Here is an 18,933-nt window from a genome sequence, read left to right as displayed (position 1 = left end):
TCGGCTGTAAACTGACCCTTCTCCCCCTGGTCACAGACTCTTCAAACCTATGCCATCAGGCAGGAGACTGCGTTAGATCAGGACCAGAACCTCCCGCCACAATTACCATAACTTCTACTGAAATTGTGTCATTGTACGTCTAAAGAACATTCTGATCATGTTACATGATCTCAGCATATGTTAGAGCCTCTTGTAACAGCTCACTTATTTTTAGGGACTTATCAAGGACCTAAAAGGTCTGCAATGACACGATGGGGGAAAGGCAAACAAGTTCCAGTCCCTGCCATCTCTGCACTACTTGACACATGAAGGGATTTTTTCCAATGATGCTTGGAAATTATCTTTTGGTTTATCTATCAAAATTTATTTTAACAGTAAGTATTAGTCATATTTTGACATTTTCTTGTCATTCTTTGAGGCTCAATCTATCCTCATTATCTCTGTTGTTTCCTCCTACGCCAACACTTTCCTTCAGTGTAACATTGACTCTTAATGGAAGTGTCCTTATAATTGTAGACATCAATCATCACTGTTCCTTATCTTTTCTTGAACACTGGCATCTTTATAGGTTTTTTACTGTTCCCCCTCCCTTTTTATTTTGATAGTGTACCTCCCCCTCCTTGTCTGTTACTCTCCTCTACCTCATGACAGATCCCGGCACTATTAGCTACTTAAAATAATTTTAGAATGTAGAACATTTATCTATTCCAATCCTGCCACCCAAATCCCCTCCATTCTCCAAGTGCCTTCAGTGTGACATCATAACAAGGTCTCGGGGCAAGTCAGTTCAGTTCAGTTCAGTTTATTTAAAAGGACAATGTGCAGTTACATTAAAAAGATGGCTGTACCAGATTTAGCAAAATGCTACTTTCCATCTGTAGTCCTCAACAAAGATGCAGACAGTTTACATAATACATCACTTGCAAATAAAGCAATAATATACAAAAACACAGTACAATCTTATAATGTGATCTGATGGCCAAATACCCGTCTGGTACTATTAGTGCGAGCAGGACTGGTGGTCTAAACGCCAGTCTTTGACAGCCCTGATGAAAATCTGCTTTGTTCCTTAGAAACAAACAAAAAACAACAGCAAGGGCAAATCATAATTATTGAAACACAGCCAAGGTCTTTATGAGAATCAGGCATGGCAACAATACTTCACATGATTGGGATAATATATTTAAATATATGGTTGTAAATAAGTCATAGAGTACTATAGACCACCTGCGAAAACATGTCGCATTTAGTCAGTAACTAAATTCTCATTATGCTTTCTCAAACTGTTGTTTATCTGCCATGCTGTTGATTTAATCCAGTGCTGTGTCTCAACTCGCATACTTATCTTAGGATACTAGAAGTTAGCATGCATCAGGATAGTGTACATACTAACTAGTAGGCAAATTCTCAACAGATAGTATGTCTCAAATCAAACACTGCCACTACGCACTATCGGGAAATGACGCGACAGCTTCTTCTACTTCTATTTAACAATGGTTGCAACCAGCTGTTTGAACGCTATAGCCGACACATGCTGGCAGCACGATTTGAAAGTTTGGAAGAAGGAATAAAGAAAAAATATGAGAAACGAAATATCTGTGAGATATTTACCCCGGTATCAGCACCGAATACGTCTCATCATCTTACTGCTGCTGAAAATGCACCTGTAAGTATATGCATATATATATATATATATATATATATATGCATATATATGACGTAACTTCCGTTTACAACGTCACTAAGATGGCAGCCGTTTAGGGTAGATAGTATCCATCGAACCATACTCAGTTTAGTACGACAATTTAGTGTGCATGGTGCACTAAATTGGCGTACTAAAAATTGAGACGCACTTACGCACTAAAAATACTAACTTTGAGTACGCTAGTATGCACTTACCAAAGATGAACTGAGAAGACTTTTCTTGAGCAAATGTGGTGAGAATGGAAACTAAACCATGGAAAGTTCAAAGAAATCTCAGCAAAATGTGATTTGACAGCAAACTGATATTGACATTTAATGTGTTCAAACTTTCAGCTTGGCTTTTTAGATTTATAACATTTTCTTCAACTCTTCTTTAGCTTTTAGTCTTACTGCTATTCTTAAATCCAACATTCCGTGACTTGGTCGTGTTCAGGCCTTACGCCTCCACTGCCAAACACTTACCAAAATGTAGAAAATCTGTTTAACTCATTGAGTCACTGCGAAAAAGAGTAAACGGGAAATCATTGGAGTAAAGGAAGCACTTGACTCCGTCCACAAGGTGCATAAGATCAGGGAAAACTCTATAAAGGAAAATGTATAGATACCAGGTCAGTTATATGACAGCTGGATGAAGGGTGATGGAGATTCCAAATCAAGCAAGGTGTGGAAATATGGCCATTGTTGCAGGAAAACTAAAGAGGGGGACTAAATGTATATACAAACTAAAAGAAAAAAAGACTTTGTGTTATATTCAAGGAAAACTCATTGGGATCAATCTCCATCAAACCTGCAATTACTAAAAAATCTAAAATTCATTGAGTTAGGTACGTTTATGAAAGATATTAAGACTCAATTTTTTACTATTAAGATTCCATTTCGTCTTGATGATGGTGTAATTCTGTGCCACCACATTGACGCTTGAATATATAATTAGTATGGAAAACATGACTAGATGACTTACTGAAGAGGACATAAGAAAAATTTGCATTTTCCAAATTTTTACTAAATGTGAGCGTTTTAACATTTGGTAACCAATGCAATGTATGAACCACGTGTGTGAAGGATGATTTTCCCGCAGATGATTAATCAACAGTCACCTAGGTGACATCTTCCTGCATCCCAGGAGATGGAATAATTGGCACCCGGTTCTGATGTGGGAGACTGAGAAAAAGATGTGTGTGAAATTAGAAGAGTAGGAATGATAATTCATTATCAGAAAGTCAAGCGATGTGACATAAGCAAACAGTCGTGGGTAAATTTAAGCGTGAGAAAAGTGTTGCGTGTGGTGTAAGAATGGGTCAAATTGTGTGACCGTCACAGGGTGATATAATTTCACATGACATGTTAAAAACAAATGCTAGTTAACTAGTGAGCTGCAATAAATTGTAGTTCACTAGTTATTTAGTGAAATTCAAAATCTATACTAGTTGACTACTTCAAACCAGTTTTGGCCTTGCTAGTTAAGTTTTTATAGTTTCTTTATCACTTTATAAACATATGGAACTATTTGAAAATATAGAACTTTTTGCTTCCTTGCTTTTAACAGCCGTGAAACTCTTCAGAGTTTTCATGTGTAGATAGATAGCAATTGTGATGGCGATTCTGAATTAAGTTCTTTCTATTAGTTGTTTTAGAGGGTTTGTTATATTTTAGACTAAAACCAAGCTGTGCATAACACTCATATCAGTGTATTTTTTTCACCAGGTTTCAGGCGGATCTAATTCAGAGCTGTGAATCAGATGCAATTTTTGCATTGTGATCGATTTAATGCCATACATGTTGACTAGTGAACTAGAGAGGGCCGAATTTTAACTAGTTAACTAGTTCTACTGAAATCTTCATTAGGTAAGCTCAGGTGTGGACTTAAGTAGTGGCACATGTAGTTGTTCCTCATTTGATCTCACGAGTGAACATTCAAGGGTCAAATCATTAACTAGTGAACAAGTTCTTTCTCTTTTTCTCTTTGTTCTTATTCTTATTTTATTTATTTTATTTTTTATTTTTTTATGAAAAATTGCTGTATTTGCTGTGGCTAACTGGAAAAAAAACAATTTCCCGAAGGAGAACTGGACCTTACTAGTTCACTAGTGCGAGAGGTTCTGTCTTTCTAGTGAACTGGTAATACCCAAGTTAACAAGAAATACAAACATTTTATTTGCTTGTTAACTAGTTAGACAAAAAAAATAGACTAGTTATCTGCTGTACATGTTGACTAGTTAATTATTTTAGCATGACTAGTTAACTAGTGATGAAAAAATGTTTCCCACTAGTCAACATGTCATTGAAATCTCTTTGCTACTGGTTAACTTCATAATTTTACTAAACCAATCTAGTTTAATTGAAATACAAAATGCACATACATGTTAACATGTGAAATCAGAAATGTAAAGATATCATGAACGGTGGCTCTCACTAGTTGACATGTACTTAAAAGTCTTACATACTATGTACCCTAACTAGTTAACTAGTGAGTTCTGTTTTCTTTACTTGTTAACATGTATACACTGAATTGCCCTCTCAAGTTAACATGCTGCATTTTATGAGGCAACATGTTCACTAGTAATCATCTTCTAATATCATCTTCATAGGTTTTGTTTTGTAACTAGTTAACTATTTAATAACTTTAATGTGTATTTTTATCATTTATTTTTGTTTGTTCTTCTTGTTGCGTGTTTATCAGTATATTGGTTATTTACAATATCCTCATGACATCATCTGTTTAGTTTGTATTTGTAATGTTGTTGACGCTGCATTGAGACCAATGAATGTCTGAAGTCATTAATATCAGGGCCTATCCTCTACTGTTCCCAATTCACTTCTTGTTGAACTCAGATGACTCTGTTTCCACATCCATGCAGACAAAACCTCTCAATGAAAATCCAACTGTAATCACTACGTGAGATCGGTCATCTGTAATCATTTATTTGATTAAATCTCTTTGAAATATTAGTTGGTCTTTGATTATCTTTTTACGGACATGTGGAGTCTTCTGTCGGTCATGGTCTGTTACACCCTCAGCTTTTCCTTTCATCAGGTCTGCAGTTTTTCCGGGGCACTCTGAAGATCTAGGGGCTTTTCAGTGAGAAAGACACTCAAACGGCAATTATCATAACATTAGAATATATTTAAAATCATGTGTTTGAATCACGTTTTCAAAAGACAATTTATTTTTAACTTAATACATTATTCACTCACTTTTGGGTACTTCTATAGGTTGCTAAAGAAATTCATAATTTTTGGGACATACCAATGTATACAGAAGCATTTTAAAAAGATGGTCAATGTATTGCCATTTCGATCAGAGGGTCTGGATAATGCTCACATCTGGGTTGCCTTGGTTGTACATATTCTTCATCAACAATGCTGCAAAAAGGAATTCATCGTCTTTCTGTGTATTGACCAAAGGTTTTTCAAATAACAGGACTCTCTAATAAGGTGTCATCTATGGGGTCGTCTGTACATTTTTTAAATAACAAACGTGTTTTTTCTGGGACATTTTAGATAAGATTAGATAGACTTTATTAATCCCTCTGGAGATCTCCTTCGGGAAATTAGGTTCCAGTTCACAGCAAGTTTCATAAAAACAGAACAAGAACAAAGTGCAAACAAAATAACTATGTGAAAGTATAAAGAGCATAGATCGAAATAAAGAACATAGATCTAAAGGGAAATAACTCAAAGACAAGGGATACAAAGATTAACATAGAATATTTAACGAAATTACTTTTTTTTTTAGCTGAATATATTCACTTTTCTTTTCATGGCTGTCATTTTAGGCTCATACTTCTTTGGGTCGTTATTTGAACGTGTGGAACTATCGCTCTCCAATGATCAAAGTCAGCTGTTGCACTTGAAACATTTCTTTAAACATGCAATACCGTTTCTGTCCACTTAGAGGGAGCATTGGTTTAGTTTCAAAAGCGAATGTTATGTAAAATGTAAAAGCTTAGAAGTGACACCAACAGGGCTGAGTGAAGTGAGATTTGTCCGTCAAACAACTATTTTAAAACTTGGATTATAAACAGTAAAGAGTATGACTGTGATAATAAAGGATTTCAAGGCAGAGGGAACCTTGAGCTAATCTTTTTTACTTTCACATGTCCTGGTGCGTAGGAAATGTTTTTAATAATTTTCCTATAGTTTTTTTTAATATATATATTTTGGTGTATTTTGATTTGGGTAACAGTGATCAGTACTGGATGTACAGCGGCAGCTCTGCCCGCTTGGTTTGGAATATCAGGTTGTTAACTATTATGTTTCTGTTGAGGAAGGTCAAGTCTGCATTAAAGAGCCCAACCTAAAAAAATATTCACCAGCCGCCACTGCATATAAGTATTGTAACGGTGGGTTTTGAAGTGTGTGAACCGTTTAAGTTAGGATGTTACAGAGGTCTGTGAAGGCATCAATAATAATAATAAAGTTGGTAAACCTCTCACACGCTATCTCTGCAAACGATACAGTATAGTTTTTACTATTTGAATACTTTCCCTCTATGAATAACAAAATTGTCCAGAGCCCTAGCATTGATCTCATTGTCAGCCTGTAGTGTCAAAATATCATGCTCCACTGCAGACAACTTCAGGGGCCTTCGTGGATTTCCTACTAAAAACGGAGGTACACTGAAATCCATGATGCACAAAAATATTTTGGTTGTTCAAATCTGTGAGTTACACAACTCAAAGAACGTTTCCTTTGTTTATCCAAATCAATGTAGAATTCAGCGCAGATGTGTTCATCCCTTAGAGATTCTCCTCTGAGCGATCAGAAAAAAAGCAAATGATAGCATGAATTCAAAGAAGATAAACCGTTCCATTTGTTACATTTAAACCTTACTGACATGGATCCCATACTGATGTTGTTTATTACAGATCAGCTCCTCTGTAAATGTTTATATTTTACATATAGGGTTATTAACACGAATACTTACATTATTTACAATGCATTTAGTGGCTTGTTCATAAGATGTAGTTTAACGAGACTAAAACTGTAAATCGGTAACTTAAAGCAATGAATAGAGATGGCGATGGGAAGATTGTCTCTGAGCTTCATTAGAATTTGTGGCACATCTGCTGATTCTGTTTATAAATTAATACTAATTCAATTCAATTCAATTCAATTTTATTTAAAGTGTCTTATCATAACAAAGTTATCTCAAGACACTATACAGTTGAAATAAGACTACAGTTGATTAAGGAAAAATAGATCCCAGCAATTCAACAAAGAGCAAGAAACAAAACACTGTACAGTGAGCTGTAAAGTGAGCAATGGCGAGGAAAAACTTCCTTTTAGAAGGCAGAAACCTCGAGCGGAACCAGACTCATTGTTGACAGCCTGCCGCTTTGACCGGCTGGGAGGAAGGATGGGGGGGTAGACAGATGGATAAGGAGAGGAGTGAGGTAGGATATAGTGAGAGAAAAGAGGAAAGTGTAGGAGGGTCCATGGGGGTCCTGGAGAGAACTCGGGATCTGATGACGTGGTGAAGATCCTGGATCAGCAGCAGCTCTGGAGGTGGATCCCTGGATTCCTTGTGCGGTTATCTCCGCTCGTGTGATCACATGGGAGAAACCAGTTATTGCTGTCCTTTTATTTGAACCTGCTGCTGTCCTTCAATGGCCATTAGAGCTAAGTCCAATATTTGGACTACAGTTTAATTTAACATTTGGCTTATCAGTTATACAACATACTGTATTTGGTTTTTATTTTAAAATGATATTCATGGATTAAGTTCTATCGACTAAATAGACAGATTATAGAAGGTCTGAATTTGGTTTAAATTTAGACAAGACTTCTAATAGACATATACGCCTAGCGCGTTGTTTCACAAGAACATCTGTGGCTCTTACTGAGAAGACGTGAACCACTGAGACGCTGATAATTTTGTTCGTTATATTATAAAAACAGGCCTTTAATCCAATCTAATTTTTATGATTTGCAAGAAATAGCTGATAAAATCCTCTATGCAATCATTTTGTCATATGTTTTTGGAATGTGGATGGAAACGGAGTACCTGAAGAAAATCTACACAAATCTTATTCACAATTATGTAAAGTCAAAATGCTGCATGTTAATATGTATCCATTTACGCATCAAATATTGGAAAATGTGAAAAAAGAAAATGAAAAAAAGTGTTTGTATCATGCACATTTCTCTGACGCAGGTCGCTCTGATTAAAAAACTTTAACCTGTTTACCACTAATTAGATTGACACTATTTTGTGACGTCTTTGACAGAGTTGACACAGAGTAGAAGGGATAATTGAGTGATCATCCCATCACCTGGGATGTCTTCATCAGCTGTGAAGTCAGTGCCACCGGTCTGTAATCGTTCCGCTCTGATGGCGTCCTCCACAGCTGGTGTCCACTTCCTGATTGTCATAGTGCTCACAGTCTGTCTCTGCACCAGAGGAATGTACTGTGACTGAAGGTGGACAAGGTTATGATCGGACCCCTCACTGGCGGAAACACATGCACGCTACTAACATCACTCTCACAACCAACCACAGAAACGTCATACGTTCTATGTTTTTAACTCCTTTTTTCTTCTCTTTTTTTGTATTAGCATACCTTCACCAGTTACAAACAGATATAAGAAAAACAAAAATAACAAATACAGGGTATAATAGTATTGTGTTCATCCTGTGGTGAGGTATCCACTGTCCAGCAACAATTTTTCTTCGATAGCTAATTTAAGCTTAGTTGTTGTTGTGGTTCATTAAATATTGGACCTGATAGAAGCAGAGGTGCACAGCCTACATTTACACGTGTATAAGTGAGCAATCTTTGTATTATTTACAAAAATTTAATATGTGGATTCATGGTTTATTATTTACATTGTTAGTTCAAACTTGCTCTATGCTACCAGTTCAGCTCTAGTTCCCTGCCAAGAGCTTGTGATAACAACATCGCTGTGGCAAGGAAAAACTGCCTCTAGGAGGCAGAAACCTTGAAAGGACCAGGCTCCCAGCAGGCAGTCTGTATGCGTGTGCCTTTTAATGGATTATATATCAAGTGAAAAACTGTAAGCGTCACTTAATGACCAAATGTCTAACTTTTATCTAACCTGGACCCATGTCATGTCACTAACTTTCTACAACAAGTTAGTTATTCATTCTTTGTGATGTAGTTAATTTATGGCAGGACTCACTGAAAGGTTCAACAACATGATAGTTTTCTACTTTAGCAGGTAACCATGTTCCTACATCACATTTAATAACTAACACAATGTCATCATCAATGGCCAATAACATAGGAATCAAAGTCCAACAAAAACCAACATGCTCTTCCCCAAACATTACTACAAAACCATAAAGCGCTCTCTTCCATTGACTACAAGTACCTGTTTGAATTCTGAATAAATGCAAATCTGCAATCAAGTCTCATTTATAGTTTACAAGCAGCCATTAAAGATTTATTATTTTTAATAACTTGTATAAAGAGGTATTAGAACACTGAAGCGAATGGGATCTACAATGATCTGATGGCCAGGAAGATGAAGCCACCAGAAAAACGAGTGCTTTTCAACAATTATGGAAAGCATTTATTCTTTAATTGTATTGATCGCCGAGGGTCCATAAAGTATCACATTAAAGCGGTTGAGATACCAGTACAATACTTCTACCAGAAGGGCAGCATAAAGACCCTGCAGAAGATTCGGGATAAAGGCAGAAATCCAATGTGTCGTGAAATCAACAGGTTCCTTCTCCAGCTGCTTCAGGCTGATGCCTCAATATCCATCCATGGCATAAGTGCTCCTCCATCAAAGAATGGTTATCATTCAGGCTTCAAGTAGTGCTTTAGGCCTCCCTTACTTTTTTGAGCTGTTTTGATGTGAGACACAATAGACTGGCACTGTATTTGTGCAGGCTTTTCACTGACTTTCTGGGACTCCTGTGTCTGTCTTATGTGTCTTGATCTTTTAAGGATATATTTTAACTGTATATTGTTTGTGATTGTTAAAGCGCTTTGTAACCCTGGTCTAGAAAGGTGCTTTACTAATAACAATTACTTGCTTACTTGCTTACTTACTTACTTACTTTCATATTCTAATATCAAGCACATTCAACCTAAACTGAGTCTTCAAAGCCTAATGTTATATGTCACATTCTACCCTTGTAATGTTGCTTCACCTGTTACAACGTCTGAATAAAGCATTTATTGTGTTTATACTATCTTGTGTTGGGTTTCTTTGGTCGCCTTCTCAATCTAGTTTGAACAGTCAATATGTTGTTATAACTATCTTAAGCTAAGTCTTAATTCTAATGAAGAATATTTTATTCAAGATTCTCAAAGGAATAGGTAAGTATTGTTGTTTTTGTAATTACTAAAAAAGTCAAAGTAAAAAACAAAAAGAAGCAAGTTAGGGATTGGCTAGGACATCTAAAAAAAACACTTTCGTGCGGCTGCTCCAAAGTGAAAGTTAACCACTTTTTCCAGTAGAGGTCTCCCTCGCCTCGGATATTGGCCCTTAATCCATTGCACATCTATTTAACAAGTTTTTTTTTTTTTTTACAACGAGTCCGTGTTATCTCAGAGCCACATCCCGCCACTTGATATGTTTTATGTATTTTCCAGTTTTTGTTATTAATTCATCAGTGAAGATTATTTACTGTAGTTAAACTTGATAACATATGTTATAAGCTGTTAAATTGTAAAAGTGTTCTAAATATTGATTATTTTAATAATAATTTAAAACATACACATATTTATGTGTATTAAATGTCCAATTCTTTTTTTCCGGAGATTCCTGGTGTGATGGACACCGCTTTATACATATTTGTAAAGATTTACAAATAAATAATAAATAAATAAAAATATTTTTATACCATCAGAAAGGTTTTGCCACCAGTCCTTCTGTAGGGGGACATTTATAAACGACATTGTAATTAGTAAGAATGCTAAAACCAGGAAGGCTATTTCTTATAAAATAGTTGTGTGTTCGTTTTTTCAGGAAGTGTTGGCAAGATAGCTAAGAACTGCCCAGATAATCGGTCACTGACCATAACTGAGATAATGTCAAAGGTCAACTAATGTGTTGATTTAAGTGTCTCTTAAATATATGTTGGACCTCTATTGTACTCATCTGTATGTGCCTGTTTGTACAAAACTCTTTACAAAAGTCATATTCTAATATTCTAATATTTACATTAGAAAATGCCCAAAAAAAATCCTTCGTTTTCTGCAGATAAAATCTTGTTTACTATAACCACACCCACTCTGCTGTGATTGATCAAGCATAGAGGTTTGTCACAACGTGTCATCAATAAATAGGGAAGCCCATTTTTTTTTTTTTTAGATATTTGTTTATTGATTTTTTACATTAAAAACAACAAAAAAAAGAAAGAAAAACACAAACAAAACAAAACATGCCTGGTCCGCACATACACACACCCCACCCCACATTATCATGTCATTATCTACATCCTGTAGATAATGACATTGTCAATCTAAAGAAACATTTAAAATAAACAAGAAATAAAAGAAAAGATTTTCATGAGGACACAGTCAAGTGCATTGTCCTTGAATATGCCAGAAAAGGTCCCCACATCCCTTTGAACTACCTTTTGAGTGCTAGACCCTCTTAAAGTGTGACGTATTTTCTCTAATTTTAAGTTGCTGGTGATTTCCAACTCGTCAAGATGAGTTGTCGGGCCAGTAATGGTGAAAAGGCTACTACATCTTTTTGGAGTTTGGTTAGAGGTAGATCAGAAATACCAAATAAAGCAGTTATAAAGCAAGTATTCGGTCCGATATTGGTCTCAGTGACCTCTGACAATGTCCTAAAGATGTTCTCCCAAAAGATGGTCAGAGAGGGACATGACCAAAACATGTGTTGATGGTTAGCTGTTCCATTATGGCACAAATACTTTTGGTCCTCAGAAATGATCTCAGAAATGATCTCTCCAATCTCCTCCTCCAAGAGAGTCTTGGTCCCATCCAGAGATGTTGAAGTGAGATTTTGGATTCTATTATAGTTATGTGTTATGAAGCTCTTCATCACTGGGGTTTGTGAAAGAAATATATCCAACGGAGTTTTTCTGGCAAATTTGGAAATTGATCAAATGTTTTTTGGACAAAAGTACGGATTTGTAAATATCATAAGAATTGTTGTTTAGGAAGAGAGTGTGATTCTGATAATTCTTCAAAGGTCACAAATGTGTTGTCCTTGAACAGATCTTTAAAAGTGTTGATCCCACATCTGGACCAGGTCAAGAATGCATCGTCTACTAATGCGGGGGCAAATATGTGGTAATTATGGGAGCAGTGATGGGGATTGACTGCAGATTGAAATGACGTTTAAACTGATTCCAAATCTTTAAGATGTTTTTGATTATAATGTTCTTAATAGGAGCATAAGTGGGGCAGTTAACAGAAGAATGAGCCAGGGCAGACAGTGAAACTGGTTTGGAAGATGCAGCTTCCATAGCTATCCGAGACGGGGGATTGTGAGACCCCTCAAAGTTGATCCAGTACTCAACCATACGGATGTTTGTGGCCCAATAATAGTGTTTTAGATTGGGTAAAGCCAACCCTCCATGTGACTTTGACCTTTGCAGAAGTTCTTTACGTATCCTTGGGTTCTTTTTATTCCAAATAAATTCCAAAATTGATGTGTCTATTTTACGAAAAAAAATAAAGCCTGTGGGAGAAATACTGGTATGGATTGAAAGAGATATGAGAATTTGGATAAAATGTTCATTTTAACAGAATTTACTCTTGCAGCAAGATTAAGAGGTAGTAGTGACGGGAAGCCCATAATGACATTATAATGTTCTTCACTCCTCCTCCAGCCAGCTGTAATCACACCCCACTTTGTTTATACAACAAGTCCCTTGGAGGTGGAGACTTCCCTGATTGATGACGCGCTTTGACAAATCTCGATCCTTGACCAATCACAGCAGAGTGGGTGTGGTTAGGGTAAACATGGTTTTAGCTTGAGAAAAACCAACTGTTTTCAGTGGGCGGGGCTTGAGCACCTTTTCTAATGTAAATATTTCAATTATTGTACAAACAGACACATACTGATGGGTACAATAGAAGTCCAAGATCTATTTAAGACACACTTGAATCAACACATTAGTGTAAGAGCTTTAATGCTCCAATTTTTGGTTAGTCTTGTTCATGGCCAAGTTTAACAGATACACAGATTGATGGTGAACCCTAACATTGCCCTTTAAACATTTGAAACAGGTGAGGACAAGCCAGGAAAGTTGTAGTTTGACATTAGTTGGTAGATGATCAATAAGATGTGAGAACAATAAAAACAATGACATGTTGGTTCATGTATTTTAATCAAAATACATATAATTTTAAAGATAAACCAATGCTCAAAACTCCCTGGTTGAAAATGCAGGAAGATTTAGTGAAAACCTGCTACATATCAGATATTGTGCTACATTCTTCATCTCAGTCGTGTAGAAAACCTTATCACAAATCACAAAAATGTTTCAAACCGTGTTAAATCCACAAAGCTAACAAGACACTAATCATCAAACACTGATTCAAACTATGACATCTTTGAGCTCTTTCATGAAGGCTCGTTTGTTTCCTCTCAAGCAGCTTCTTATAAGGATCTCATGCCAACGGTGAAATTATAAAGACGTCATGCAAATCGCCACGTTCTCTGAAGCATGCGCTGCACTTTGGCCACATGCAAGGACCACGTCATGGCTTTCAAAGGAGGAAGATAGTCGTAGATTTTGTGCGTCATGTCTCATCAGCTCATCATTAAGAGATCTAAGAGGCTTTTATTGAGGCTGTAACACATTTGTGTCACAATTTTTTCTGGCCTCGAGGGCGTCTCAACTTTTGTTATGTTGGAATAAATAATGTAGCATTCAATTCTTTGGTGTACTCAGCTTTTTTGGCACACAAGGGAAGTATGCTGACTTTGTTATAAATGGATTACTTTGCAGGTTAGGGCTGCGTTGTGAGGGGGCTCTGTGTTTTTAATTTTCCACCTATTTACCCTAAGTTCTTCAAATTGTTGTGAATAAATATAAATAAAATGTTAAGAATTATTTTGTGTTCTGATAATTTTCCGGTTTCAAAATACAATACAAGACGATGTTTGTTCTTTTTATTTAAATCATTCAAAAACAGATTAAAAGGTTTTATTAATTTGCAATTTAAGACAGGACTTCCCTTATATCCCTATACTGAGCATCTTGAAGTATTAACATTTTTAAATCCTCCTTTTTTTTCTTTTTTTTTTGATTTGTGAGGTTAAAATATTTTGTCCGAAGATTATTTTTTTTTAGAGAGTTTAGTATTAATTGTTATTTTTCTTCGACTTACGTGGACAAACCTTTCTATAATACCATATTATTTATATGAATCAGGATTACGAGGGCCAATACTGGACACTATGGAATAAAGCCAGAATGATCTTGTTAATCTCAGAGTGGTCATTTTAAAGAATGCATTTTTAATGTGTGTTAAAAAAAATGTATCTCCTTTTTTGATAGATACATTTTTTTAAAATAGTGTCTTTAGAAATTAATAAAAGTGGTCATGATCTTCTGCATCTTTTCTCGCTTCTGTCAGCTCCTCACAGCACTTTGACTATATACTTCAACATTATTGAATAATAATAACGAATTACACCTGTCAGGAACTTAACGTGACACTTTTTATTTTTTGCTGACTAGATGCCCTATAACTGCAGTCATGGGGAATGATGTGGTTCCACCAGTAATGGTCTCTTCTATGTTTGGACCTGAAAAAGGTGTGTTGTTGTCTTGAATCAGAGCAATTTATTTGTTCATTTTATTTGTGGAGGCTTTTCCTTGATTTTCTGGAACTCCTGTGTTGTTCTCGGTGTTATCTTGACCTTTTAAGTATATATTTTATTGAGTATTGTTCTGATTGTTTAAGCACTTTGTCACCCTGGTTTGGAAAAGCGCATAATAAATAAAATGTACTTACTTACTTACAAGTGTTTGACGTAAAAGAGAAACTCAGTAAGTGAATTCTTAATCATCATACTTGTTGGATAAAAACAAAATTAAAACAAGATTCCTGTCTCATGCATATCAAACACACGATACGATGCAAATAGTGCAACACTGACTAACTTTATACTGACTTCCTCCTGAACCGAGTAAATTCCTGGAAGCTGCTCCCCGGGGAGGAGATTCCACCGTGACCCCTGTACACCGGCGAGCCACCTTGGATCCTGTAGGAGACTGAATTATAGTACACAGAATTTAAATTGCAGCTGCAGTGTTTATGGTGTGTATCGTGAATGCCGAGCTGGAAACACACACTGGAGCACAGAGAGCTGAGGCTGGATCCAGACCGGCATCCGTGCAGCTTGTAGCCGCATGGTGTCCTCTGTGCATCCTCTGCAGGAGAGGGTATCAAGTTGGTACGACTGGTTCCCTCTTCAATCGGGAGGAAGAGCGTGCTGTGGCTGGGACTGCTTGGCCTTTTGCTTCTTGGCCCGAAGTCTTCCCGGCTCTTTCCCACAGTGTGTAAACGTAGAGCGCCGTCCACGAACCCACGGTCTCTCTTGAGGGACGCTCTCTCCTGAGCATCCCTCCTCTCGTCCTCCGTGTTCATGGTGAGAAAGCGGAGCACGACCAGATTCAGAAAAGCCCCGATAACTGTGAGGCCCACCAGGATGTACATGAAGCTGAACGCCACGTAGGGCGTTTTCTCCTGGAGGTCCTCCTTCTTCTGCAGGGCTACGAAGTCCCCAAAACCGATGGTGGTGAGAGTGATGAAGCAGTAGTAGTACGCATGGAAGAAGCTCCATCCTTCAAAGTGGGAGAAAGCTGCAGCTCCTACACAGAGAGTCCCTAAGCAGGAGAGAAATCCCACCAAGACCATGTTCTCCATGGACACCTCGGTGTGATGGAAGCCTAGACACTGCTTCAGCTTATGGAGAAGGTAACGAACGAACGTGTTCATGCGTTCGCCCAGGCTCTGGAACATGACCAGGGTCAGAGGAATACCCAGGACAGCATAGAACATGCAGAAGACCTTTCCAGCATCCGTACCAGGTGCTGCGTGGCCGTAACCTTCATGGAAGGACCAGTGGTGTTAGCATGAAAGTCCCCAAAGAGTGGGAAAGAATAATGATTAATTACTCACCAATGGTGGTGATGACCGTGATGGCAAAGTAGAAAGAGCCCGCGAATTTCCACTGTCTGCCGGCCCGGTGGGGCTCAGCCTGCAGCACCACTCGCTCGATCTCCCTGTAGTCCTCGTCGGAGAAGCGGTACTTCTTCTTCATCTCGCTGCGCTTCTGCTCCAGGATGCGCCTCCGGGAGCTCTCCGACTCGGACTCCAGCGCGTCAAACACCGCGGCGCCCACCAGCAGGTAGGACAACATGCAGAGGATGAGCGACAGAGTCCGGACGTTCTGCTTCTTCATCCTCGGCTTCGGCATGAACGTCTGGCGGGTTACAGGTGGCGCTCGCCTCAGCGCGGACTCCACATCACCGCGGCAGCCTGTTGCGTGGATCGGGGCAGACGGATCGGCGTGGAAGTGGAAGAACAAACCCGGGAAATATCAGATCCGCGTTCGGATTTCACATAAAGAAGACGCATTTTCTGCGATGCTCGTGATTTATGATCCAGCCAAACACTCTGGAAAGTGGCCAGTGAGTCTTTCGCGCATGCGCAGACCGGGCGCCAATGACAAAAGAGCGTGCGTGTAATTTCCGCGTGACACGCGCCTCTGACATCATTGAGAAAACTTGTCAAAAGGTGCGCAACAGGTTGATATGTAATGCAGTGTTGATCCTTAGAGGAGATGACGTCACAGTGTGTCAGGTTATGAGATGTAGATGGTGATGACTTTGATAAGATTGTAGAAACGAAGGTTGACCACACATGTCATGTCAGTGACGTCATCAGTATATGAGGACAAGAAAAGGTTCGACAGGTGAGTGGGAAACACTGCGTTGTTTCCAACACAAAACGTCAGATGCGTTGAGCGGCAGACTGTGTTTGCGTGAGCGCGCCTGCGTGCGTGCGTGTGTGATCTCTGCACATTAGGCAGTTGAAGCATGCAAGTAGAGGAGCTAAGTCAATAGCATTGCTACACTGGTGCGCTCAGAGGAGAATCAGATGGTTGCCAAGGTTACAGTCGCTCGCTGCGCAAGTCTTGTTCAGGGAGGAGTTGAATTATGTTGATGCATCACAACATCCCTGATGGTCAGGGTTTCCTCAACTTTACTCATCATTCTGACACTATTTATCTTCTTTAAAATGTATTTTCTGTAATGGCTGGTTTCATTTTGAACAGTCACGACTCCAGATTTTTATTTTAACAACCTTATGAGCACCCTACCCTGACAGTGTCCACGGGACCATCCAATTGTTTTTTTTAGCAGTTACAAGAAAGATTAAGGGAGCAACTGAAACAAAAACAGGATTTATATGAATGCTGATGAAGAAAATTGTAACCCAGCATTTTTGACATTTCAGTTACAATATTCGGACACTGGGAAGAGGCAGATACGTGACGTTAATTTAAATTCTACAGATTGGCCCTTTAATACTAGTCTAGAAATGAGTGGGTTAAATTGACAATGCCAAAGTTGCATGTTTTCATTTAGAATTCAAATGTTTTCCCTGAAGGTCTACTTACCATTTACAATTTTAATGTGGAGCTTCAGCTACTCCATCAAGAGATACCAATATCTCAACTGTAACAAGAAAAACTAGGTTTTGTCTTTGCAGAAACAAACTTAGGGAGATCAGAGGAGTGTTTTGATTTTGTTAAAATAATAATAAGTAAGTGAAGGTTATTTGTAAAGCACCTTTTTAGACCAGGGTCACTAAGCGCTTTAACATTCAAAAACAATACACAGTTAAAATATATACTTTAAACGTCAAGACACATAAGACAAACAAAGGAGTTCCAGAAAATCAGGGAAAAGCCTGCACAAATAAGAATGTCTTAAGATGTTTCTTGAAGGAGTCAGTAGATCCATCAAGCGCAGAGAGAGAGGAAGATCGTTCCAAAGCTTAGGAGCAACAGCCTGGAAGGATTTCTCTCCTCTGGTCTGGAAGCTTGTGTGCGGAGCCATCAGATCACTGATGTAAGGTGGAGCCAAAACATGAATAGCTCTGAAAGTAAGAACCAGAATTTAAAAATTGATCCTGAGAGAAACCGGCAGCCAGTGAAAAGTTTTAAGGTTCGGGAAAATGTGAGTTCTTCTGCTAGAGCCAGTCAGAATTCTCGCTGCAGAGTTTTGTATTAACTGCAGGCGAGACAGCTCCTTCTTGTTTAGACATGACAATAAACTATTACAATAGTCCAGAAGAGAAGACACAAACGCATGGATTATAAACTCAAGTTTGTTTTGTGACATAATTTTTTTCTAATTTTTTTCTCAGTTGAAGGAAACAGTTTCTGGTCAGTTTTCTGCGGAGTTGAACAAAGACATGTCTTTATCAAATACAACACCCAGGTTTCTCAGGCTCAGTTTGACAGACTGACCTAAGTCACCAAAGTACTGACTCAACCCTGGAACCTTATCATCAGGAGCAATAACCAGAGTTTCAGTTCTGTCCACATTTAGCTGCAAAGTGTTTTCACTCAGCCATTGTTTGATTTCTAGCAAACAATTGACTAAGCTGTTCAGCCTCTGGGGCTCAGTTGAATCAAAAGAGCAGTAGCGCTGGATGTCATCAGCAAAAATGTGGTAAAAAACATCAGGAAATCATTTTACTTTTACAACAATTAAGTACAAACAAATTAATAAAGTATCTAAAACAGAACCTTGAGGGACTCCACACAACAGATACGCTGATTCAGACCTTATTTGATTGGTAGATACACTGAAACTGCGCCCAGAAAGGTATGACGAGAACCACAGTAACACAGACCCAGACAGTCCCACTTCATCCCTTAGTCTTCTCAGCAGGATCTGGTGATCAACTGTGTCAAAGGCTGAGGACAGACCTTAGAGAACCAGAACAGCGTATTGACCCGAATCAGCCGACATCATGATGTCACTGGAAGGTCAACTTATAAAACAGCTTTTCATTCTTTCTTTTTCTACAAATTCCTTGTAATTAATCCAAACCTTTTTTAATTTACACTGACATACCTCGGGGGCCTTACATGCTCACAAGGTTGGGTTGTGCAAATTTGTACCAGCAACATTTTTAAATGTGCGATGCCTCAGTCTTTCATTCGTTATCCTGACACTTTTAGTAGCTAAAATGTTATATGTTAATGTTTTAAATCACGTTTTCAGATTATTTTTCCTCT

At 38.0% G+C, this 18,933-nt stretch overlaps 1 protein-coding gene across 1 annotated transcript; it reads right to left on the bottom strand.

Moving 5' to 3' along the window:
• Window positions 1-13,141: 13,141 nt before the first annotated feature.
• On the bottom strand, window positions 13,142-16,254 carry LOC148059954 (potassium channel subfamily K member 15-like). The gene is made up of 2 exons (XM_087781198.1): window positions 15,798-16,254; window positions 13,142-15,724 (listed from the first exon to the last, which is right to left on the bottom strand). Exons 1-2 carry the CDS (start codon window positions 16,093-16,095, stop codon window positions 14,778-14,780), a joined length of 1,245 nt encoding a protein of 414 aa, XP_087637324.1. The 5' UTR covers window positions 16,096-16,254; the 3' UTR covers window positions 13,142-14,777.
• Window positions 16,255-18,933: the final 2,679 nt, after the last annotated feature.

Source organism: Callionymus lyra, chromosome 19, assembly GCF_982586985.1.
Source record: "Callionymus lyra chromosome 19, fCalLyr1.hap1.1, whole genome shotgun sequence".
Lineage (NCBI taxonomy): Eukaryota > Metazoa > Chordata > Actinopteri > Syngnathiformes > Callionymidae > Callionymus > Callionymus lyra.
This window is presented reverse-complemented; position numbering and strand designations above follow the sequence as displayed.